The sequence below is a fragment of the Numida meleagris genome, chromosome 11 (assembly GCF_002078875.1).
Source record: "Numida meleagris isolate 19003 breed g44 Domestic line chromosome 11, NumMel1.0, whole genome shotgun sequence".
Classification (NCBI taxonomy): Eukaryota; Metazoa; Chordata; class Aves; order Galliformes; family Numididae; genus Numida; species Numida meleagris.
Genome location: NC_034419.1, coordinates 3,873,789 through 3,900,700, shown reverse-complemented (window position 1 = coordinate 3,900,700; position 26,912 = coordinate 3,873,789). Strand labels below are relative to the sequence as shown.

The following is a 26,912-nucleotide window of genomic DNA, read 5'->3' as shown; positions in this document are numbered from 1 at the left end:
GTGTTTCCAGTGGGAACTGCATAGCATAGTTTACACAGCAAAGCTATACTGGCACTACCCTAGGCTGTGTCTGTAACCAGCTGTAAGTCAAGCCTCAGTCTGAATGCGGTCTTAGAGAGCTGACAGCACTGCTGATCAACATACTGACTGAAATCAAGTGAAACTCTAAGTTACTTGCATTGTTAGACAAGTGAGCTTTCATTAAACAATTATACTTTTACCTAAACAACATTTCAGTCTCCTATGTCCTCTTACAAAGACTGACTAAGCATGTTTATATCACTTACAGACTGAAGGAGCTACTGCCTTCAGCAATAAAATTAAAGCTTATAGGTTGGTATAAATCTTGGATTTCAGACATTAAACAAAAGTTATGGATCTAGATTCTTTCACAGTGCACAGTTTTCCTAAGTTTTCACTAGAATTACTTAAGAAAAGGAGAAAACGTGGTGATAATCTGCTCCATTATATTGAGAGAAAAATCTATGATGTAAAGTGTTACAACACAAAGAATACAATATACTTTACCCAAACCAATATTTTTGCTCCAGAGGAGCACAGTGTGCTATCACTGATTGCCAGACTCTCACTAGAAAGATCCGTGTGGACAATTTATCCAAAACCACAAATAACGAGAAACATAAGAGTAAAGTAAGATAAATGCTTGCTCTGAACTAGTATCAGCCATCCAGGTCTAGATTTGCATAGGTTTTAGTAGACTTCATGCTGCATAATTTCATATTTACTGTGCTGTGTCTCAGCACGTTTCCCATCGCTTCATATTGGAATGTCAACTCAACGTAAGAAGCCAGCAGAAGCCTTCCCCATATGGTATAGCTTCAGAAAGATTTTAAAAGGACAGCATATTTTTCTAGGTCCCTGATCCAAATAGTAGAAGTCTGCAAACCTTGCTTTTCATGGAAAGTTTTCGTACTGTTTGCATAGCATTGTCTACAACAGTTTCTTGGTCTATGGCTGTGATTGGACTCCACGTCATAGTCCACATGAACCTGCACTTAAGTTTGTACAACCAACTGATGACTTTTTAACTACACAGGCCAAAGCCCGAGTTTCTCTCTTCACCTGTGTTCAGGAGAACCCTCACTTCAAACATTTCTCAGCTCTCTACAGGTAAAAAAAAAAAAAAGAAAAGAAAAACTTCACCCTGAAGAACAATCTCACCACTTCACTTTAAGAATATTGCTAGATTATTAAGCAGGAAGATTTTCTTGAAATCTCTTAAGCAGATTTTCATGAAGTCACAGGAATATATCCCAGAAACTTTTAATGGAAAGCCTTTGACTACTCATCACCCAAATTTCTTTTTAGGAGATTCATTCATTAGGATTTATGAGAGTTACAAAAATACATATATGCATGAGGACAGGCGTTGCTAACGCAGTGAACAAATCCATTTCTTAAAGCAGAAAGTATCCTCAGCTTGATAGGAACCTTTGTTCCTACCTGACTGTATTTGTTATCACAATTTGGGATGTTTATACATACTAGAAACCAATTCAGATCAAGATAAGGTGTTTTTAAGCTACTTGCACAGGCCAACTCTTAAGTATGATCGTATAGACTTAAAAAAAAAAAAGGGGGGGCGGGGGCTACATAAATCATGCTCAGTACCAGACACAACCCAAAACTCACAACCAAGCTACCTTTCTTAAAAGAGGATTGATGACAACCCTTGTCCAATTACATCAAGCCCTTAAAGTAGGCACATCTGGAGTGAACATGATCTTGAGAAGTCTAGAAGAAAATCTCACAAACTAAAAAAATACTGGTCCAATCAGTAAGACAAGTTAAATGTTAGCATAAACCTGGTTTACTGTTCCATAAAATCATTTGGATTTACACTAGAGATAGAGCAGTTTTCCAGCCTAATGGATTTAGCAGATTGTGTATCACATGCATAGACTAGACCTGAAGAGACCAAATTTCACACCAGCACTCTTTCTCTTGGATCAGTAAGACTTGACCAGAGCTACATCCCACAAACAATGACAAATAGCCTTAAAAATACTGCATGTCAAGAATGACAATGCAAGCAATTATCTCCTTCTCTAAAAGGGTTGCTAATAAGGACTTGCACTACCAAGTTACTTGACTGAAGCATTAATGACGTTCATGACCATTAGTTTGAGCCACCCCTGGTTTGTAGCACTTGCAGTTAAATACAGCAGTCAGCTAATATTATCAAGCTTCTAATCAGAAGTAACCAGATTAACTTGAAATGGACCACAATTATCTGTTACAAGTTATTCTTTGTTTGTTACTGTATTAATCAAACAATGGTGGACTGAAACCAGTGAAGCTTAGAACTTTTTTAAAGCCTTACAGAGAAAGTCAGCACAGCAAGTCAAGATATCCCTAATACATTTATGATTAAGTGAGGTCGACATTATTTAGTTAATGAAACAGGATACCTCTGTGGTGGAAGAATTAAGGATCAACTGCAAGAAAAGCACTCATTATGTTCCAACTGCCTCATAAGTATTTGCATTTAATATCACCACCATTTCCACTCCCCAGCCCCTCCACACCACATCCCACATACTGGTTTGGAAAAGTACCATAGAACCCCAAAAAATATTTGACTCCTGTTAGGAGAGTTTGCCAGCAGCCCTTCATCCTTTTCAGGTTACACTTTTGAATCTCTCTCCGTCTGGGAGAAAAGATAAAACCAGGTACCACTACAAGACATATAGCACATTTCTGCTCTGATTTACAAAACAGCCACATATAGATCTTGTTATGCACTCACCATTCCTTTCTCACTGGATTCAGTTACAAACCTACACTTGAAAATGAACTCATGTGGAAAAATGTGTTGGGGTTTTTTTTGTTTGTTTTTATGTGAGGTGAGGTTTTTGTGTGGTTTGGGTTTTTTTTGGGTGGAGGGGTAAAGATTATTACATCAATCTAGATAGTTTCTTTAAGGAGCATCTCACAGCCATGAGCTAGCAGAATACAAGAGAAGTAATATTAAGTCTCACTGTGATTATTTTCAAAACAGCATACAAACTCTATCCTCAGTGACACCTTTTACCCATGCAATAGGGGAGAGAGGAATTGCTGGTTTTGCCTGGGGCTATGTCTTGCATTTGTATTAATAAGGTTTTAGAAATGTTTAAGAGGACCGTTTTTCTGTTGATTTCAGTGAACGCTCAAAAGCCATATGGGAAAAATGAAAGACCGCTCCTGACATTCATTAAAAGGGCTGAGCTATTTATGTGTCATCAGGGAAACATTCATTGATTTCACAGAGATGAGCTGGGTAACGGGATTCAGAGCTTTACAGTTGTAGCCACTAAGTCAACTGCAGGTCATTAAAGGCAAAAAGAATCATCCAGTTTCTTTTTGGCAGTAGGTGAAGCTAGCTTATTTCACTAATGCAAATCTCACCATGACCCCATTTTTCAATCATCTCTTCCAAAAGAGCCCCAGACTACCGTTTCTAGGAGGTCTGTCCCTCTGAGATTTCTACTAGTATCAAAATATACTGGAAACAATAACCCACATGATGCTACACAAAGAAATAGTTTGCTATAAACCAAAGTCATCTATAATAGGGCTCAAGTTAAAGGAGAAAAAGTTGTATAGTCAACTGTTCACGTAGCTAAAACATTCTATAGTGCTTTGACATTCTGCTCTGCTGCATGGCACATGAAAGGTACCTTGCTATAGCTCAGATTTCATTAGTACTTGCTGGATTTTCTATCTGTGTGTATTTGATATTTAATATATTTTTGGAGAAATTAGTATGTTTATTTCAACTTCCAGCAATACCTTCACGTTAGTTTCAGGCTAGCGAGAATGTAAAGGTAGGATTGTAACAAATAAGGTCAAAAGAGATCAGGATGTCACTCTGCCCAAAGGAGGATCAGCTATACCTGAATCACTTCAAACAAATTTAGATTATTGCAATCTTTCAGCAAGAGAGATTCTCCACCAGTGTGCTTCAGTGCTTCTCTGTCCTACATTGAATCCTGAAAGGATGCTTATCTATCCATATTACAAGCAGCCAACCTCAATTTATAGCTTTTGCTGATTTGTGCCTCAAATTCTCCTTGCAGCACCTTCACCTCATTAATTCTTGTTCTGTACTCAAATGAGTCCCTTCTCTACAAAGAGATTTTATATATGAAGCTTATTACTGTAGCATTCTCATTCCCTGAGATAGATTATGCTCTGACAGATTACTGATCTACAACCTTCTGCTGCTCTTCGGAAAACAGAAAGTTGAGGAGAAGGTTAGAATCTGCTGATTTTTAATACTAAATTTCTCAAACGTATATGGGCACAGGGGCAGAAAAAGTCTGAGTTACTGCTTTCCTTGGATCTCAGCCCATAACAAACCATGCAATAAAACAAGGTTCTAGAAAGAGATCCTGATACCTTCTAGACTTATGCAACATTGATTTGTCATCCCCAATGTTGTACAGAAAGATAATGAAATCTAGATATCTTTCGCTAGATGTAACACCAGAGATGTCAATAGCTCAAACTGCAAGTTGTATAGTATTTCGCCCTCCTTTTGCTATGGAATCCAGAGTTCCACAGACAGTACATTATGTTTTATACAGAATGTGTAAAGATTTGTACTGCCAAGATAGATGGAACCTTGTGAGAGGGTCATCCAGAGGCATAAAGTTATCGTGCTTGTGGCAACATACAGCAGATAAATCTATTTGTGTACTTCCAATTTATAAGATGTCTCTTTCCATGATCCTGTAAGTAACTTTGACATTAAAAAGAAATGTATTAAGTTTTCAGACTGGGAAGCCTAAAGTAGAATATTTAAATTGATTTTTAAATCAGCTACGTAGATAACCTGCCAGCATTGAGAGAAACAGAACACTATGATGGAATTCATGGATGCCTAAAAATTCTGAAGAATGTGAACCTAGGAGTTACGAAAATCCCAGCTTGTTGGCTTTAAAGATCACCTTAGGACAGCCATCTTGCAGAATTCTTGAGTGTACCTATATGCAAAATAACTGGATGCTCTGCTGGGGGTTGCACCAGCTCCAAACAAATTTCTTCAGTGAGGCACATACTACTTCAGGCCCCTCAATTAATAGTGATTTCATTTGATACGTGCTCTTCCTGCCTTCGTAGGGCTCAGCCTTGAGGTGAAATTTGCCTGCCATTAACTGAAAAACACTAGATCACAGGAAAAAAATTTCTCTGGTGTAATTTTTTTTTTTTTTTTAGAATGAGGACTGATGGAATCATATTTACTGCAGCCATAAAATATACATAAACTCATTCATGTTATTGTTGTGTTACCCAGAATTAGTTTTTCAATAATTTCAGAATAAGTCAAGACATCAAATTATACAAATCTCCACTGCTTTCCACTAGCATACATCATGATTGTTTGGCACAATGCAGTTGATAACCAAAACCCAAAAGGCTAACAGCTTGCACAGGTCATGCCACACATTGCACAGCCCAAAGCCAAAAGAGTTACTCTTCGCTTGGTTTTATTTCATTTTTAGGAATACATTATCAAGTTATTCCAGTACACAGAATTCTAGGGACTTCATGCCACACACTAATTGATCAGCTGAAGGCAGGAGGATACCATGTTTAGAACAATACAGAAAGCACACAGGTCATTTCCTTGCTAGTCAAAAAGGTGCAGGAAGACAAATGAAATTCAAAGGGATCTTTGCCCTTCTCCACATTGGTGGAGAATAAAACCTCAAATTTGGTGTAAGTCAGTCACACAGCAGAAAGGAAGCACTGGACTAACTTGGAAATGTTTTGTCATTCCACTAAGAGCCTGTAGCTATCAGAAAGATCAACACGATGGAAAAATCGTTACAAAAGAGGTGGAAGGACCAGCACAATAGAGAGGTGCTACAAAAGAAGGGAAGTAGATCACTCACTCATATCAGAAGGTTCTGGGTTCGCAGGGAAAAGCTTCCACCAGAAAGAGATCCTTCCTCAGTGGCAGTCAGCCCTTAAATGAGGGCTAAGAGGGGTGGAGCCAGGCTTCACCACTTCCAGTCACACAGGTGAATTGCCTTCACCTGTGGTCCCAGGGCTGACTGGATCTTTCCTCCAGGTGTTCAATCAGTGGTTCAGGCCATGACTCAGCAGTTCCCATACAGAGTTATAACCTGTACTACTGCCTGCTACTTCTACTTGCTTATATTTGAAACTTTATTCATCATTTTCTTTGTGTAAATAAGACAAATGAACATACATGCCCAATCTCCTGACCAACTTCAGCTTTAGATCATAGTTTAAAACCACGTGATGGCAGAAACGTGTTCTGCTCAGCTTTTTTTTTTTAAAAAAAAGATGATTTGACATTGATATGGAGAATATAACTCCATCCAAGATCCAGACTGCGTAATATAGTGATCCACAGAACAGCATGAAGAGACACAAGGTGAGGGCCTGGCTCAGCAGGCAAGAGTGGAAGCAGTGATTCTGTGTTCATATTTTAGTTTCTCAGATCTTTGCAGCTTATCTCATTGAGAATAAATTATATCACAGGGGGAAACTATGTACTTCCTAAGTTTATGGGAGACATTTTCCTCCTATCTTGGCCTCCAATTGCTTTGAAAATATTCTTGTCAGGCAACTAGAAAAACCAAAATGAGTCCTAAACTTAGAGCAAGTGTCCAGTTTTAACATCATAACAGAAAATGAGATGAAACAAATCCAATTACACATTGGTAGCAGCTGGAGATTCAGTCTACCATACCACAGGACTGACACATGTGCTGGACTGTCTGGTGCTACTGAGAGTGAGGTCACTGAAGATCTAATTCTTAATGCAAGGAAGAAGGGAAGAAGAAGTGTTCATACGTGGTGAGCCCTAGGCAAAACTAGTGTGCATCAGGCAGAAGTGATAGCTGCCTGTGCTGAGCATCATCCCTTCTAAGAAAGATCCACTGGAGTAGAAAGACAGAGAGTTTGTATCAGAGACAAGACTGGTGAGATCCTGAAAAGTAACAGCAAAACAGGCCAAGGTATTTCTCCCTCCTCTCTTCTCTACTCAGTTCTTGGCACAACGTAAGGGGAAAAAGGTGGAACAGATATTCAGAGGAGCAATAAAACCAGCCCCCAGTGAGCTGAGGTCTCAGTGATGACAGAAGTTTTACGTCCTAGAGCACAGTGCTTTCTTTTTATTGGTAAACGTGGCTAACAGAGGAACAGAAAAAATATTTAAAAAAGAATAAGGTCATTTCTGATAGCTACCCAGTTAATTTACTGCTCCTGACTTACTCGCATTTGCATCTCATTCTTCTTGGGGTGCTTTTTATTCATAAGATTTAATACATAATCTTACTCTTGATGGGACATCAATTGAAAGAAGACCCCAGCTGTAGATCAATACCTTCATTCTCAAAAGAAAAAGAAATCATAAATTCAATGCAAACCAAGTTCCCAGTGCTAGAATGCTAAGGCACAGACCTCTACACCGCTAACTTAGTACAAAACGTTCTAGCTTTCAGCACATTCATAAGCAGCATTGTTCATTCAACACACAGGCTTAAAAACCTTTTTATATGAATTAATAGAGGCCTTTGTTTATCCTAAGTAAAGAACTGTACAATATCCAGCAGCTTCAGAAAAGTTTAGGGTTTCCATGCAAATTTTCTCACTTCACCAGGAAAAGCACTATTGCATCTGTCAGAGCCACATAGGGGATCTGTAGCAGAAACAGGGACTGAGTTCAGTTGTCTGTATTTTGTATTACACACAGAGAAATACAGACATGTTAGAGCCTTTTCTGATTTGATTAGATGAAAATAAAACTTTCTTATTTTCTACTTTCTTATTTCCTTCTGTATGTATACAACCAATACAATTATTTACAAGTGACATCTGCTTCCATCATTCTGCAGTAATGCTGTGCTTTATAAGCAGAAGTGAACACTGTCTGGTAGAACAGGTACAGGATAGCACTGCAGAATCAGTGCTTTACAGGCGCCCCTTTGTCTCCCGCTCTTCTTCTGCAAGTCTGTTTAATGGTGCTAGAGATCTGATTTTACAATATAAACATAGCTTACCATACATTAAAAAAAATTGCTCTAAAAGACAAAATTGCCGGAGCAATTTTAAACATTTTCAAAAGCAAACGTTGCTCAGACAGACAAATCTTGTTTTGACACGCGCCCCAAAAATAACCATGGCAGGCTCAGAATTTACATCTACATAAAGAAGGTTAATGAACCAGGAAAATTGTACTGCACAGGAAGCAAATGCCAAATATTGCTCCTAGCTCTTTCTTGTGAGTCAGTGGCTGCTGTGGGAAACAGGGTACTAAAATAAATAGTGCCACATACTTAGTGCAGTTGGAACATTCCAAAATGCCATGAAGATGTCAGTCTGGATGTCAGAATCAACGTGCAGGCTTGTCAGGAGGAAGGCAGAGTAAATTTGGAGCTTTAAATAGTCACCAACTTTTACAGTTGTTTATTAACAGTAATGGAAGGAAGGTCTTCTTATGATTGCAAATCAGGATTTTTATTCAGAACTATACTGTAATTATCTTTTCATGTGAAATTTGTAAGGAATACATATTTATGTTTGACAAAAAATCCTAGTCAGAGGTAACAAAACAATTCAGATTATTTGAATATGCTTAGGGCTCTGTCCCAGTATTAAACTTGGAAGCATTAACAGTTTTTTGAGGGAGGTGGGAGAAGAGTGGAGAAAGCCAAAGAGCAGTTTTAACTGATACTGACAAATTTAATACAAGCAGTGCAGCTACTTCTACCAACCTGTAACAGGTCTGTACAAGTCTTCACATGGCAACTCTAACTTAATTTATTCCATTTAAGAATAAAGTGATGATTTTAACCTAAAAGAGTGTAGGTATAGCTTAAATATAAGGAAGACATTCTTCACCATGAAAGTGGTGAGGCACTGGAACACGTTGTTCAGAGAAGCTATGGGTGCCCCATCTCTGGGGTGTTCCAAGCCAGGCTGGAAGAGGCCCTGGGCAGGCTGCTGTAGTGGATGGTAGCCAACCCACAGCAGGAGCTCTAACTGGGTGGGCTTTAGGGTCCCTTCCAACCCAAGCCATTCTGTGTTTCTAACTTGAAGAAAATTCAAATTAAATGCATGACTGCATAAAAATATTTCTTGCTGAATTTTAACGGTGCTGGGTGCAGGACAATATAGTTGCCCTTCTACCTTGGTTGATACACAGTTCTTATTTCATCTAATAAGCAGAAAGCAGAGATCCTACAATAGCCATTAATATTGCTGTAGGCATCAACATCCAGGACTATCTACGGAGAAACAAGCAATCCTGAACCCAGAAATTGCTTTGGAGTATAATTACTTATATGTAGGAAGCCATCTATTTCACATTCATTCTGAGAATTTGAGGATTACAAATAATTATCTTAAATCTGAACAGTGATTTGACAGCAAAGGATTTGGAGAAGCGTGGAAAAAATCTGCAGGATCTAAACCTAGTTAACGTTTCCAGTTGACAGCTGCATTAGTACGGTAGCAGCCTCTGGTAGCATCCTTTGAAAAGATGCCTTCAGTGAAGACCAGTAATGAAATAGTTCAATCACTCTGACAAAGCAGCTGTGTGATTTACTTACACAGCTTGTTGCTAAGTGTCTTTACCATAAATATTTACAAACACCTCCTACTGTGGCTTCAGAAGATAAAATGATTCTAAGAATTAAGCTCAGATAGGGTTTAGTTGTGCCATGGGTTACATTGCCTCAGACACAGGTAAAGGCAGAACCTCGTCAGAAGCGATCACACTGGCAACGTTTCCTCAGGTATTAAGAAAGCCACACTGCTGCATTCGCTGCCTGTTTCCTGGTAAATTGATTCTTTGCTCCAGATTTGTCTGTTCAGTGCAGAGTATGACACTTTATTCTTCTTCTCTGTTTAGCATGTAATTGCAATTTAGTTTGTCTCCAAAGAAAATGACACAGAAGGAATTTTTCTGGAGAAGACTAGCAGTTGTTTACAACAATAAATCAGGCACGATAGTAATGCCCCTCTGAATCACTGAGAAAAAGCCAGTAATGTGTACATCCAGCTTCTCTTTCCTGCAGGACACGTTATAGGTTGTTATCCCTCCTTGAAACACACACTATTCCCCGTTATTTTAAAAATGAAAACTGTTGCTGTCTGAAATAAGTAGCTCCACAGTGGCTGCTTCATGAAACTTTGAGAGATATTTTTAGAAATAAATTGTGATACACCTTCTCCATAAAGAATATAAATGCAATTTCACGTGCCGTTTAGGTGATAAAGGAAGTTCTCTTGGCTCTGCATCCCCTGTTTGGTAGCCAAGCAGTGGGGACGGGGAGATTTTTGCTGGCACGTGCTGCCACCTAACGGTATGGAAGCCAGCACTCCTGGAGGAACGAGAACCACAACAAAACCGGGTGGAACTGCCTGGCCTGGCAAAGCGCTGCGATTTTACTCTGAGACAGCAGACCATACGTCAAGTACACGTAAAGAACTAAGACAAGCCAGTGATAGGCTTCCTGCAAGTAGTGGCTATGAAAGTTGTTTTTATATTATCTTCTAGGGTCATCAGGTTTAGAGCAGTTGCAACCAAAAGGTGTCCCCACTGCACCGCAGAAATGTCACTAGGCGATACCTTTCTAGAGCACATAACAGCTGAGGTGGCTGTTAACTATTTTTCTACCACACACCAAGAGAAGAAACCATTCCCAGGGAATGCCTTTACAACAGAGCAGAGGCTGCAATCTACATAAGCTATTTCCTCAAGTTTCAATTCTGAAAGCGAAGCTTCAGTTAGGAGAAATCCAAATTTTAGGTCAAGTTAAAAAGGTAAGAAAAATCTCCATTTCAGCAAGCTCTATTTGAAAGAAAGCAACATTCCCAGGTCCAAAGAGCACTAACTTCACTGTTTTAGCATTTCCCAGACAGTTCTAGTAGTCCATGAAGGTATCTCACTAGCTTTTATTTTAATAACCAGTCTAGAGTTACAGCAGCAGATTTAGTGCCCTCAATGCTGTTCTCACTCCATTCTACCTGCATGTTATTTCCCAAAACAGAATTATTAGTTTTTAATACAAAATCGCCTATTATAACATTTAGAATCATAGAATTGCTCAGGTTGGAGAAGACCTTAAAGATCATCATGTCATCAAGATCATTTGATTTTTTTTTTTTTTAAACAAGAGACACACAGTCTATAAAAACATAGACTGAAATCCTTTAGCTAAATACATAAAGCTTGAGTTTACCATAGCTCTACACAGTAACTCAAAGGACATCTCAGTCCCTACAGGCTAGGGATGCGTAACAGGATTGTGTCAAGCCGGGTGTTACAGTTCACAGAATGAACATGCAAGATTCTCAGTATATTCACTGGAAAGGTTTCTAGAGAGATTCAGAGCAATTTGTTCAAATGATTTAAGTAACTAGGAATTTTAAAATAGTAACAGCATTGTAGTACATAAAGCAGGCTTATAGTTTGAACCTTACATGAGTGGGATAGACAGTGGAGGAACCTCCAGGGATTGGGCTGAGCAGAGGCAGGAGTAACTGAGAAACAGTCTGCATATTCTGTTAGTTCAAATTCTGCAACAGCTTTGTCAGTTCAGATCAATAACACACAAAGGCCTCCAATACAATAAGAAAACCTACAGACCAAACTTGGAAGCTACAATACCAGAAAAATAATTGAGATGAAAGCCTGTCATCCAACACATGCTACACAGCTACAGCCTGTTGCATCCTTGATGAAGGTAGAAGTAACCACAGGCAGTACACTCATGGTATCAGCTCCAAGTGAAAAAAAGCATGTAGCACCCAGCAATCATCCTTAACGTTTCAGTTATGCTCCTTTCCCTCTTATTCCCAAGAAGTAGTGTCTCCCTACCTCATCTTGTACCACTTTCCATTCCTTTCTCCATCATGGCTATCATGTGCTGTCAATTACTTTTAATTAATTCAAGCAGCCAGTAACCTCCAATTCCATTGCTTTCTCCTCCTACTGTAAAAGCAGAGAATTGGATTGAAGAAAAATATGTGGAAGGGGAATGAGAACTGCAATAACCACAGAAACAGTAGGCCCTAAAACTTTGAGAAAAGTATGTACTAAAAGAGCCCCAAAAACTTTCCATAAAATCTGAAGCAAAAACTTGACAGCAGGGACTTTTGAACATATCATGAGTTGGTTTTCTGAAAAGAGTATCTAAAAATAGGTAGATAAAAGCTGGTTAAGTATCACAATACAGAGTGCTTTCCTCACCACAGACAACAGGAAGGAATCGGTTGGGTCCTGAGATTTTTAGCTTGGCTCTATAGTCTATTACTTTCTTCATTTCCACTTAATGACCTACAGTGTGTTATATGGTTTGCATTTTTGCTAGCTTTTCAACATAGACAACAAAACCCATTTCACTGGAAAATGGAAGGAAAAAAAACCAGCAAAGCTACAGCCTTATAAAGCCCAAAAAATATTCCTGGGTACATTTCAGTTGAAGTTCATACATTTGTTCTTCTGAATTAATTAGGGGGCAAGCTGAGAGTAGGGCTTGGTTAGAAAGAACAACAGTGTTTTGTCAGGCCCACTGAAACAGAGCTCAGCACAGCACGGTGCTTGGCAGCAGCCTCTGATCCACTAACTACCCAGCTCAATTTGCTCCTGCTGGCAAAACCACTTGTGCTGATTCAAAGGTGGAAGGATATAAACACATAAACAACCCCGATGTCTCCTGCCATGTACAAATAATGACATAATACCTTTTCCAAATGCATAAAGATTGTGAAAGCTCAAGTGGTACAGTGTCTTGACTGTGTCCATTTTGAATTCTTTGTGCTGTCTTAATCTTTCTACCTCTCACTTGTGCATGGGATGCCAGGACTTCCTGACGCCAGTGCTGATCAGAGCACAGCAAAATTCCACGTCACTAGCTGCAACCAAACTTAGAATTGGCCCTGGAGGTGTGTGCCTGGGTAGCTGCGGTTTGCTCTTTTGAGCATGGCATGGCTTAATTGCAGACAGTTTTTGGCCCTGTGGGAAGAAGAGAGGAATGATTCATCTGCATGTAGTATGATGGGTGTTTTCAATTAAATAAAAAGAGATCAGCCAGAGCTCTCAGATTTTCCGATAAATTGTTTTAAAGTAAGGTTTAGGAAAGTACACTGTGCCTCTTTGTGTTGTAGTAAGTATTGGGAGTTGGCTGACTACGTTAATAGCAAGCTGATAGAAATTGAAAGCATATCCCAATATATTGTCACCAACCATCTATAGCAAGGGACTCCCAGCTGTCTTTATGCTTCTCTTCTTGTTCAGTTGGAATACCACTGTAGCCAAGACCTTCTTCCCACAAGAAACATCTTGTGGGAAATGGACCTGACTGAGACTTCTAATATATGTTATAATAGCCCCAGAAACTATTAGTGGCAAGAGATTTCTCAGAACATTCAAAACATTTTGTTTCTTCCACTTATGACAATGTATGTGCTTCTGTTTGTTGGTATCAACCACAGAGCTCAAGGCAATGCTCTTTGCAGGGTGGATAAATACAGGTGATGGTCAAGGCAACTGAAGGTCACAGATGCACAAAATTAGCTTGAAAGCCCAAGTAGAACATTCTACAGTCATTGTGAGCAGGGCCAGCAAACAAAACAGGTGTGGCTGGAATTCAGGATGAGTTGAGGGAGTGCTAGAACTGGCTGACATTGGTTGCAGCTCTCAGAGAGCAAAGATTAAAAAAGTAGAAGGAACAGATCCTTTTAGAATTAAAATATGTAAGAAAAGGAATCTGCGACTCATCCCTCAAATTCTCACCTTTGTGTCAATCCAGCATAATGTATACAGCAGCTGGAGGATGGTATTTATCTTGCTGTAGTACGTCCCATCAGCACTAATATTTAGCATTTGGCCAGGAAATAAACTAGAGTTACAGAGAGCTAAGCATATGTTTTTGTTGGGTGAGGTTTCAGCTAGATTGGTTCCTGAGCTGGCTCTCTCCATAGCTGTCCTAGCACTGTGGCTGAACAAAGCAGGGCACAGAAAAACAGTCACAAGGGGGGAAGTGTGGGGGAATTCAGAAAGTAGTGGCTGATCTGTGCTTTTCCGTGTCAACATGGATATGATAAATAAAAGTGACATTAGCTTGTGAAATCAGAATAGTGCAGTTTAATTTGTTTCAGCCACAGATTTATTGTACGACCTCAAATGACTTAATTTCCTCACTGATAAATCCCCAATTTAAAATTGAGGGACATATGCCTGCTCTAACAATATAGTTGTGCTTATTTCATTTGTCAGGTGAAGGTCATATAAAATACAATGATATAAACTAAAATACACAGAAGAAGTTTTGCCCATTTTCTTTAATTTTTAAAAACAAAAAAGTATGAAATCTTGTGCCCTTGAAAACCAAACAGAACCTTTCTTTGTTCAAAATGGTACATAAACCTTGGAGGTTACTGATTTTTATTGTATTATTTTAAATAATACCGTGGATACTTCAGAAAAGGGCAATACTGTTTCTATCACATAAAAAAAATCACAATATAGTTGTTTTCTGCATTTTCCACCTTCATATTGTTTCAAAAACAAAAATAATAATAATCACAATACTACTAGGAAATTTGCCCTCCCACAGCCGCCCTCCCCCCAAAAGAAATATATTTAAAAAAATATCAGTAAAGTGTTAAACAAGTCAGATATTAAACGCACACATTTACAAGCACAGCATATTAGCAATACAGTATAATGCTTTAGACCATGTCAAACCACATGTATGTGTATAAAGCTAGTAGTGAAATGGTTCATAGCAGCAGAACAGGAAGCATATTCCATACAAAGTACATAGTTCCTGTGGAGATATTTGGATGAGGACTACAGTTCAAGGTACACCGACAAGCTAAAATGCACAAGTCAGGGTCTGTATTTTTTTCCTGCTACAGCAATATGTGTTATGATTTCAAAGGTAATCTTGATTTGTCTGGGATTTTCCTTTTGTGTCTCATGGGTGGCCCAGCTGACTGGTGTGGGCTCCACCTACTGGCACATTTTACTGTAAACATTCATAAAGATAACTTCATTGAAATCAAGGCTAAAGGCCGAGCACAACCTAATATTGCATCTACATTTGCTCATCCCTCACTGACAAAAAAAATGGGTTGATATTTACATCACAAGGCTCATCTGTGATTTTGAGGTCTTAGGATCTGGGTGGAGAGAAAAACTAGAAAGGGATACCAAGTCAGAAATATTTATCACTTACTTGGGCTTAGAAAAAAAAAATTCTAGATTTTGGAGTGGACATGCTTTCAGTCAAGATGTAGCTTGCAGCCGTGTCATAGTATTTTCTATAGTTATGTAACTCAATCTGGAGTTTCAGTTTTGGGAACATTTCTCTTCCAGAAGTACAATTTCCCAATAAGAGAATGATTTTCATTAGTCACCTCCAGTTCTGTGTGTCAAGCTTGAGACTCCCTCTGAGCTGGCCCAGCATTCACAAGATGGCGGCTTTGCACTGCTACGAAGGCTGGCTCCTTCAACATGTTCTTTCCTAAGCACCTAGCGATAGAAACATGCAAATTCAAGCAAGGCTTTGAATATCTGAAGTGGAATTGTGGTAGAAAAGTTTTTAGACACCAAGAATACAAATAAGATGAAGTAAAACAAAGTAGATCAATTAGTGCTGTCACTTCAGACAGTAATTCTATGAAAAATGCTTTTTTAAGGGGTATGGTATCAAGATCATAATGAAATGTGGACTACTTATACAGATCCATGTAATATTTAGGTGTACCTAGTGACTTCTATAGTGAACTGTTTTCTCTACTAGGAGGCCAGCAGACACTTTTTTTTTTCTAATAAATTCACATGTTGGTATCTGAGGTTTACTGGTCTTGAAATGCAGAGAGGACAGCAGATTTTATGACATTTCTTCAGAGCTCTCTTAGGCCGTTCTCCACCAAATACTGTGCAGTATTTATTATTATTCCTCTACGGGTTTATCATCCAGCCATTAAATGAAAAACAGGATGGGAAAATAATTAATTGTCCAGAAATAACATTTTGGAATATTGGCAGAAGAAAAAAAACAAGAGAACCAAGATCTCTATCCAGAGATTTTGATACCTGAAGCTAGCATTTGCTTACCTCGTGGTAAACTTCCATCAGTTGGATTCACATAAAATCTGTTTTCAATCAGAGGGAGTAAGTTAATACAACTGATTGAATAAAAAGGCCTGATATCAGAAAACTATGCTGTTGCCTTTGTGAAAAAGAAGTAACAACTTCCCAGCCTTAATTCCTTCATCTGCACGATGTGCAAATTACCTCTTGGAACTCTGGTAGAAATGAAAGACCCATTACTGTAGTGTTCCACAAAATAAATTCCTACTCTAACTTCAGTGCAAGCCTCAATACCATTCAGAGTAGAAGAATCAGTGCCTAATCTGAGAGTTTTTAGAAAGTACCTTGAAAATTAGAACAGCAAGATGGTGTTGCACATTGCAATTACAGGATCCCTGATTTCTTTTAAGGGGAATGAGCAAACAGACAGCCAAATGTTTGAAGAGACAGAGGCCAAGGTATGGAGAGCTCTAAACCTGATCTTTTTTTTTTTTTTCCTTAGAACATCTTCACACACATAGAGTGACCTTGACCTCCTCCTGTTGTACAAGCATAAACACATTTCACTTCAGGGGATGGGAAGTGTCAACCGAAATAAAGTACTGGCTACCCAGACACTACAGAAAATCAAAAAGCTTTAGAAGTCTCCTGAAGCAGTTCATGTCATCTTAGAGGGCATTAACTTCCAAGAAAATAAAAATTTATAACTCTTAAAAAATATATATTCTTAATCCAATCTCCAGAAAAAAACCACAGTGACTCAGAAGCAGGGCCGTCTCGCAGCATACTCAGGCCCGTTAGAAACAGATGGAGGGAAGGCAGCAAAAGCAGCTGAGGCGGTGCTTCCAGTCAGCTTCACAAAACTTGCCCTGACAGAGGAGCTTTGTTAGGTGCAAAACTCAGTCTTGCAGCTGTGCTGGCCCAGAGAAAAGGCCGAATCATACCAGGTGTGGTGCAAAAGCCACTGTTCTCAGCTGGAAAGGCTCCTGCTGGTTTCAGTTGACTTTGGGTACAGCCCACATTCAGACAGCAATAACGTAACAGCATTTAACATGTATGTTAAATAATGTAACAACATATCTTCATTTTCTTCCAATATAAACAACAGGACATTCTGGTACTTTTTATATACATACATTAAAAGCTGAAATGGTCTGAAATGCCTAGAGATTAGAATGCATATAGCTATACAACGTCACGCCTGCCAGAAATAAAGTAGAAAAGCTTTACAGCACATTATACAGGCCTAACTTCTAAAAAGCATTTACTGAAATTACCATATTACAAGAAGTCATCGCTAACATATCATATAATACTATTTCTTTTTCTTTTACATAATCATTACTTATATAGTAATTTTTAAAAAATCACTTTTTAACAAGTATACAATTTTCACTTTAAAATTAACTGGTTAATAAAATTTTGTGCAAAACAAGCCAGCTTCTATAATTAAGTGAATTTATTTATTTTTATACAAAAAGAAAAAAAAAAAAGAGTTCTTTCAGAAATGTGTCTCCTTTTCCGTAATGGCTGAAATGGTGCCATCTCCTTTCAGTTTGGCATCGCAGTCATTTATTGCTGCAATGTAGGATCTTCCTCCAAGTTTCCCTCTCATTTTCAGATCCGAGCTAGGTGTAATTAACTTCCTGAATTTCTAGAAAATTCAAGAAAATTGAAATCATTATCTTTTTCCCGCTCAGAGACACATATTTCTCAAACACATTCACTTTAAAGCTGTCTTTTCTTGGAAGTCTGTCTCTTCTCATGACTTTGTCAAATCCATCCATGAGACCGCATTGCAGTTCTTTTCACATCACACCAGACCAAAGGATAGAGAAGGAAGGTGAAGACAAAGTAAAAGTGAATTTTCATGCTAATTTAAAGTAACAGTCTTTCATGAGTAAATTCAGCACAATGCTCTGGCTAAGGCCTGTTTCATAGAATCACAGAGGTTGGAAAGGAACTCCAGAGATCATCAAGTCTAACTCCCTGCTAAAGCAAGTTCCCTATAGTAGATTGCACAGCAAAGCATGCGTGCAGGTTTTGAATATCTCCAGAGAAGTAGACTCCACAACCTCTCTGGGCAGCCTGCTCAAGCGCTCTGTGATCTTCAAAGTAAAGAAGTTCTTCCTCATGTTCATATGGAACTTCTTGCATTCCAGTTTGTGCCCATTGCCCTTTGTCCTATTGCTGGTGCCACTGAAAAAAACCTGGCCCCATCCACTTGACTCTCATCCATTAAATATTTATAAGCATTGATGAGATTCTCCCCTCAGCCTTTTCTCTTCTCCAGGCTGACCAGCCCCAGGTCTCTCAACCTTTCCTCATAAAGGAGATGCTCCAGGCCCCACATAATCTTTGTAGCATTCTGCTGGACTCTCTCCAGAATTTTCTTGTCTTTCTTGAACTGAGGAGTGCAGAACTGGACACAGTACTCCAGTTACGGCCTCAGCAGAGCAGAGTAGAGGGGCGGATCACCCTCCCAACGTCGAGGCCCCACTCTTTCTAACGCACCCCAGGACTACAACTCACACCCCAACTCCTCCCCAGTTGTAGGACTTGCCCTTGCTGAAGCTCAAAAAATTCCTCTCTGTCAAACTCTCTAACCTGTTCAGGTCGCACTGAGTGGCAGCACAGCTTTTGGTGTGCCAGCCACTCCTCCCAACTTGGGATCATTGGCAAACCTGCTGAGGGTGTGCCCTTCATCCAGGTCACTGATGAAGATAACAAGATTGGAACCAGTAGCAACCTCTGGGTAACGCTGCTAGTTACAGGCCTGCAACTAGACTCTGCATCACTGACCACAACCCTCTGAGCTGGGCTGGTCAGCTCCTCCTCAATCTACCTCAAATGCTTCATGGATACATTTGTTTCTCATGGTATAGTCAAAGGACATACATTGAAAAAAAAAAAAATAGTAATGAAACAAGATACTTCCAAGATCTAGAATTAACATCTGTAGCAATGTAGCTGCTTACAGCTTAGGGAACAGAGACATTGCAGGAAGCCGGCTTCCTGAGAAGTTTCCATCTGTAATTAAAAATTTATTATCCCTCTCATGGTTCATATATAGAAAAGATCATGAAGTGTCTGCAGTCCTCCACATGACAAAGCAAGGCAAAACAAGATTCTATAAACAAAGCCTATCTACTTGCAGAGATGGAGTAAGGCTTATACATTAAGGAAATATTTAATATTAAAATTTGTACAAACAAGAATAATAATTTTATGGACAATTCATTTTGTTTTTATATACCCACAGTAAACATTTCCTAGATCATGTTTAATCACATTTGTGAAGTCATTTCAATATAGGCTGTGGTCAGCCAGCAAAATAAATTGCATCTTCTACCTTCTCCACTCGAGAAAGTAATAACTGTTACACTGATATACTTGGATGTCACATCCTAGGGAGGATAATCTTGCGAGTGCAGGTATGTGCTGTGGGATAGATCATTTAAAGGTGCTAAATGAACCCCCAAACACCCTAGAAATAAATTCTTACTGTCTTGCTTTTAGCTTTAGAAGTATCCTAGAGAGTATCAGAAAGACTTAGGATGCATGCAAGGATCTTTATTCAGCCCATAATCTGAGATATAAGGAGGTTCTAGTGAGATACCTATTTTTACTGTGTATTATCTAAGGAACTCTAGATGACAGTGCCATCTTTTTCTGGAATATGAGAAATCCCAAAAAGCCAAAGAAGATTTGTATTCTTGTTTCTTTGATTATAGGCATCTTCACTATCTTTTGAGAAAATTTCCTATATTCAATAATCTTAGCCTAGACCTGAGATAGCCTGATACCAAATCTTAGTAAACTGTACTGAATATTTACTTTTGCTTCTATTTCTTACTTAGAGAACTGTAATTGGGAAAAGCATCCAGAAAACCTATGTGTTTGCTAACCAGCTCCTGCAGGAAAACCCTAGAGGCACAAACATAAATTATCAAAACAATGGAAAGAGGACTAGCTTGAATGAAATGCTGGGATAAACCTTCTTGATTTAGTTAATGTTACAGACATTTTAAACTTTAAAGTCAGCAGGAAAAGGAACAGAGCACATTAAAGCTAGAGTATTGGTTAGCTACCACAGGCTCAAGCCAGTGAAGGCAGGGAAGCAATGAGGAAATTCAGAAGAGAATTGAGAAAATACAGATAATTCTTTCCACCAGAGACAATGCAAGCTGCAAGATTCAAATACCACTGGAACAGGTACATGGAGCCTACCTGAAACAAAGACACTGATTTTCTGATTAAACTGTGCATAGTCTTAAGCAAGTGAGACTTCCATTCCAACTTCTTTGTCAGTATGGCTTATCTGAAAATCTCACCTCTATGAAAGTGCCTTCTGCCTTCCAGAACTTAATGCAGATCCACAAAGGGATACAAATCATGGAAGAGAGAGCCATCAGCCACCCTATGCCATAGCCCCAGTCAGGATATGTATATACGTTGTTATACTTCAAAGGCTTGTATTTCACCAGGAAAAAAATGAAGATTCCCTGAAAGAAGCAGAGAAACATATTTGCAGTATTTGAAATAGCACTGCCTGTTTAACAAGAAAATGATTGAGTGTTTATGCAAGGCCAATCTCCCTAAAGGTAGGAAGCAGAGCTTTACAGTTAGAAAAAAAAAAAAAAAGAAAAAAAAATCAACACAGCAATATATTCTTTTATGTACATCTAAAATAACGTGTCTCAGATCCTTCCACTGAAATTAACATCCTTTCAAGTTTTAATCCTATTTACCTCTCAATGACAATAAAACCTGCATTTTGATGGCGAATAGTACCTGGGCAGGAAAGATTAAGTTTTGCTACCATGAACCAGCTGTGATTAGGTGACACTCTCCCACCTGTCATGATGAAAAATGAAAGCCACAGTTGTCAAAGTTGCCTTAATCTGCTGTCATAACTGCAGTTCTGCTGGCCAAATCTTTCATCCTCTCAGAAGCTCTAATATCTTTGTATAAATTAAACAGGTGTATAATTCAGCAGTTGAGACTTCCTCAGTTTACGTAATACAGAAAGTTACCGTGTGTTTACTCCAAAGACGCAACCAGAGTGCATAAGAGCAAGTGACATTTTCTTCATTTCTGAGTTGGAGAAAATTAGTCAGGAATTTTCACAACCTTGCAAATAGAGTAAGCGGTAGAGCTCCAGGGAACCTGAATCACCAGGTCTTCTGATGTCTGCTTACTTATGGGACAAGTGAAAGGTTTTAGTATCTAATACTCAAACTTTTGTGGATCACATCTATGGGCAATTTGGTCATGTTTCTTTTGTAATTTCGTCTCTTCTACATAGCAATAGCAGAGTGCCAGAGTGGGCACCAGTACTCTCAGCTTCTTCCTTCCCCTTCTTCATGCATATGAATTGTATCTTTTGTTTATTCTACTATGTAAGATAGAAGGAAAAATGTGCTGACTTCTTTGGGAAATGTCCAGTCACACAAAGAGTGGGGAGGAAATAGGAGGCTGGAGTGACAGAGAAACCTACACAAGTTTGGAGGAGTTTGAATTATGCTAGGGAGGTACAGAGTGTATTACCGAAGCAGTGAAGGAAAATCTTTTGTATTGGCAAGTGTTCACTTCAGCCTCTGAGTTTATCTTTTTCTATTATTGTATATACAAAGATTTCTAACAATTCACAGAACACATAAATTTAACAATTTTTGGAGACTCTTCAGAGAGTTTTTACATTAAAACATACGCTGCAAATCAATAGGCATTTTTCCCAACTGTTGAACTACTAACAGAATTAAACTTCTAAAATTATAAACAAAAAATCCCTTCTTGTATCTAAAACAAGTTGTTCAGATATTTTATACTTACTGCACAAATACCTGGAGTTAAGACCATCCAGCACCATTTAATCAATGTCAGTGGTTTATACCCAATCATATCCTCAATGTTATCATAAAAGCGATTGCTGCCTGCCCAAAAAAGCAAAGCAAAAGAAGATGTAGAATGTACATACACAAGGTTACAGAGGTCAGCATTTAGAAATGAACAGACAAAAATGTGGGTTCTGTCAAAGCTTCAGAAATTGAGGCTGCTATCTCTTTGTCTCACACAGGCAACTGTCTTTTGCTCCACACTTCCGGCAGCGATTGCTGCCTACATACGTGTCTGATAAATATCAGCAGAGAGTAGTAGTGGGCAAGCTGTCAGACAAGAATGACTTCTGTCAGTAACAGTTTGAGTAGGCCCAGTTGAAAAGAACATATGCTACAAGCTCATGTGTGAATCCTTAATTAGCCAAGGACACACATCATCTGAGATTCATATATTGCTTTATGAAGTAAAATTCTGAGTCTTTTGTATGCAAAGAAATGCTTGAGGAAGTACTGTGAACATACCTGGAACTGTGGTAGTTCTCTCCTGACTTTGCTGACAAAAGCAGCAGAGTTAGGAACATTACTATGCCCCTTTTGTGTTAATGAGGCATGAACTCCAAGTGGGTTTTTCCATGACTGTCAGGTGTAGAAGGGAGCATGGCCTGCACAGACATTTTGTGAGAAAATCACTTACTGCCATTAATTCCTAAGGCAGCTAGAAGAAGGTGAAGGTCAGCCCCACCAAAGAGCAAGAAAAAGGTCCAGGAGAAAGCATATCCTTAACTTTTAGTAGGGCGTGGGAATGTAGAGGGCCCTGCTTCACAAGCGTACAAGGCCTATGTGTTACTTGTGGAAACAGAAAACTTGATAAATACTCAAAACTGCAGCAATTTTTTAGTAACTCACCATAAACCCAGCCTATGCAGACACATTCAAATATGGCAACAAAAAGAAGGCACATGCCACTAGCTGCATAAGAGTCAAATAACTGAAAGACGTACATTCCACCCTGAAACAGACACAGAAAAAGGACAAAAAAAATCCAAACTGAAATGTCACGTTGGAAATGGTATGAGTAATTCATAACAAATATGTCTTCAAGTACAGAGCCAATCTGTTGGTTATCTGGCAATCTTCCTATCAAAGTTGGTACCTTCTAGAAAAAAGAATATTCATTTTTCACTGATTTTTTTGTGAAGGATCTTTTGTTCCACAGCACTTTACATTATTCTCTATGCCATCTGAATACTGCACACTTGCTTCAAGGTAGTAAGTACTGTACTGTAGAGAACTACGTTTCACTTGTTTCTGAAATGCTGTTCCACCTTCATACTTTTTCTTCAATTTCATTTGTTATCACGTAAAGCTGTAGATAACTGCAGGAGATTTTGATCTCCAGATCAGAGCAGATACAGGGTTTTCTGTTTGTTTTTATGTCTGTACCACTAATACAAAAAAATTCAGGGAAAGAAGGCAAAATCTATAGCTACTAGAATCTCTAGTGGCAGAGACTGCAAAACGAGTAATTTGAATATAACTCAGACTTTCAGCTGCATTAATTACATAAGTCAATATTACGTGATAAAGCATGAAATAATAAGCATCCTGACTACAAGCAAGATTTTTATTGTTTTTTTCTAACAATTAAAAAATTGTTTTTTCAAATTACTTTAAAATAGCAATCTCTGCATTTCCAAAAATCAGAGCAGGCAAAACGAAGCAGCATCTTATGTGAGCACTGAATCCATACACAGTGCATGCTTTGTTATCAGTGGTCCTATAATTTTCTGCATGATGTAGCACCACAGCACAAATTAGCATGAAAAAAGGTATATAAGCTCAACCAAGATGTCTTTGTCCTGGTTTTATCAGTATTCCTTATCATGACATCACACAGCAGGCTGTTGGGTGCGGTAGCATAGTGCACTGTGGAGCTGCACTTCCTAGGTTCTGTGATTCAAGCAGTCTCAGCCATTCCTATGTGAGTGACAGTCTTCCATTTCCTTATTATTTGAATACGACTCAATTATTTTAATTGTCACATCTATCTAAGGCACCATTATTTTCTTCTTTTCCTATATTTTTTCTCATACTTAATCAGAGGTGTTCAGAGAACTGGCTGGCTTCCTAGAGTCTTTGCCTCTAGGCAAGATGAGAAGAAAAACTATAAAGTCAAATTAATAACATTATGGAAAATCTGACTAATGTTATATGAATAATATTATACCAATCTGCATGTGAGATACTTAATCTCTTATCCCATATGCATTCAACACTGAAATAATAATGAGATTCACAGACCATTTAAATTGAAATAAATCGTATTTCAGCCACTGCCTCATTTAGCACCAACAGTCACCATCCTCTCTTTGTCCAGCTACTTGTACGAGCCCTTTACTTTTGAATAAAATGAATAAACTTTCTTGCAGTGAGTTTTCAGCTCCTTCGCTGACATCTGTGTAACTTCTGCTCAACTGCAGAGTGTTAGTTCTCTTTTGAGAAAGACATCTGAGTAGTCTGCCACAAAATGTCACTTCAGAAAGAAAGAAAACAACCACCAACAACAACAAATTTCATTTTGTCCTAGTCTCCACTTTTCTCCCAAGCTTTAGTTTCTTACCTTGAAAGTGTCTCTAAAGCAAATGTATTCTTATCTGCTGGGCAAACATGCTTACATGGCCAACATGTCTACAATTGCCTAATGGATTTTTGGATGAAATTTGCTCTTTTTCAGAAACAAAGCAAACTGAAAAGTACATGGTGTAAGGACCATGGATCTCTGCATAAGGAATATAAGTGACATCAGATGAGTTGACGAAGCCTTGGGAAACTGCTTCTCTGGGAAACTCTGCCTGATACTGCTGAACAAGAGAGACACATCGTGGCCTTTCACAGTTAAGACAGCTAGGGTTCCTCAGGCACACATTCCTATGGCATTTAACTCCACAGTTCTTCAGACTTGCAACATTTCTTCACCTCTCTCCCTGGTGCAGGGAGGCTCTAACAGCTGAGCAAGTGGAAAAACATGAGCAGAGGAGAGTGTGGACTCTGCCTGTGTTTTCACTGTTTTGAGAAGGTAAAGTGAAAAAGAGGAAGACTGCTTATACAAGTCACTCTCTAAAGGAAGCACTGAGCAGGAGGACTAAAATCCTACCAAGCAGCAAAAGATCTCAGAGTTCTCCCCCATGCTGGGCATCATACAGAGCAATGGTAGGTATGCGCCATGAATTGATGGGATAAACTAACACCCTTAGAGATTCTGGTTTAAAACAACCCAAAGCAAACACCTTGATCTGTTTGAAAAATAATAAATTCTTTTTCCCTCTTACCAAATGAATTTCTGCTCAGAAATGGACTTTACTGATGGACTTGGTCTGATGATATAAAAATCAAACCCATTTTAGTTTTCTTTTTTCACTTCATTATCTTTACTAATTTTTTCATTGAAAATTTAATTGTCTTCAGATTGATCTGCCCAGAGTAAGTCAGCTGAAAGCGTCATTAGTATATCAGGTTGAATGGTGCAAAGCAGATGGAATTTCTGTGGCAATGTAACTTCAGCTAAGATACTTCCTAAACTTAAAAAAATGAGTTTAGGAATAAAATTGAGGATACACTTGAAATGTTACCAATTAGTTGATAACAGTCTCTCAAGGATTTTGTAGTCGTATTTCTGGCAGTGCCATTTGTCTATGGCAAACATTCATGTGCTTTATCTGTCATTCTTATAAGACACACATTTCCTTTTGTCCGTAGGTGTTGAACAAAGAACATCTTACCTCAGTTAACATTATTAGACCAATGAAATATGACACAATGGAAAGGCCAAGAATCAACAGTTCTCTTCTGTAGCCCCTTCGGAAAATCTTTGGATACATATCTACAACAGCTGTCACAAGGCTTTCAACACACACGAACTAGAACAAATGATAAGAAAGTACAAATAAAATATGTGTCTCATCTACTCCTGGGATTTGGATTTGCTACAAAACACTTCAAATATCCTTCTATGCCTTCATCATTGAGAAAGACTGAATGATCCCTGAGGACACTATAAGCAGAAGCTCAAACCGCGAGGAACATCATTTCAGAGTTAAAAAGCCTACAGCTATGGATTTCCAGTCTACCACCAAATTCAAATATTTGAAGCTACTAATATTATCTCAGAATTTATTTGCCCTGTAGCAGTTCGATTACATAAAACTTAAATCTTTCAAACATTGCTTGAATAGGACTTAAATGATATACAACTTTTGTAGGACTGCAGCAGAATTCCATTCTAAGGAAACTGTTTATCAAAGCTGAAGCTATTTCCATTTTACAGAATAGAGATATTCCATAAAGTTATCAAGTGCCCAATCCATCTAAAGAAGGAGAGGACAAACATTCTTGTCAACTTTAAAAATCACCAGAAAACCAGAGACCTGAGCGCCTGGCTCACAGCCCTGGAGCAAGGTTTTTAAAAGAGCCATCAAAATGAATGCCCAAAAATAAACTAAATAAAGCTGTATTGAGGCTGAAGCAATGTCTTTGGTAAATAATAACAAAATCTCTATTGTCACATAAATGAGATTTAAAATAACAAACTTGAATCCATGTTTTTAGGAAAGGAATTAAATCAGGAGTTCATTCTTCCATGAGGATAAATGCAATTTAAATCAAGGATGATGACATACACAAACAAGGAGCTCTGACAAAATATTTGAATTGTGTTATTTCATACCTGACTATCTAGTCCAAGGAAGATAAGCATCATGAAGAACAGAGTTGCCCACAGAGGAGAAAGAGGCATCATGGTAACAGCTTTAGGGTAAGCAATGAATGCTAGTCCTGGTCCTGAAACAAAAGAAAACAAAGTAAACAGTTTTATACTTGTGTCCTGGCTCTGGCTGGGAGTAACGTGTTTTGGGTTGTGGCTAGAACGAACTTGCTAAGATCAATATTTTGGCTATTGCTGAACAACTGAAGGTAAGATGTTTTTT

General features: G+C 38.5%; 1 protein-coding gene across 4 annotated transcripts in view; it reads right to left on the bottom strand.

Moving 5' to 3' along the window:
• SLC6A11 (solute carrier family 6 member 11) overlaps positions 14,158 to 26,912 on the bottom strand; it is a 139,029-nt gene continuing 126,274 nt past the window's right edge. For all 4 annotated transcript variants that reach the window (XM_021409844.1, XM_021409845.1, XM_021409846.1 and 1 more), the window contains exons 10-15: positions 26,654 to 26,766; positions 25,710 to 25,847; positions 22,837 to 22,939; positions 21,926 to 22,026; positions 20,425 to 20,595; positions 14,158 to 17,744 (exon numbers count right to left, since the gene is read on the bottom strand). In XM_021409844.1, coding sequence (XP_021265519.1) covers positions 17,592 to 17,744; positions 20,425 to 20,595; positions 21,926 to 22,026; positions 22,837 to 22,939; positions 25,710 to 25,847; positions 26,654 to 26,766 — 779 coding nt within the window. In that variant the 3' untranslated portion in view covers positions 14,158 to 17,591. The remainder of the gene's footprint in view (positions 17,745 to 20,424; positions 20,596 to 21,925; positions 22,027 to 22,836; positions 22,940 to 25,709; positions 25,848 to 26,653; positions 26,767 to 26,912) is intronic.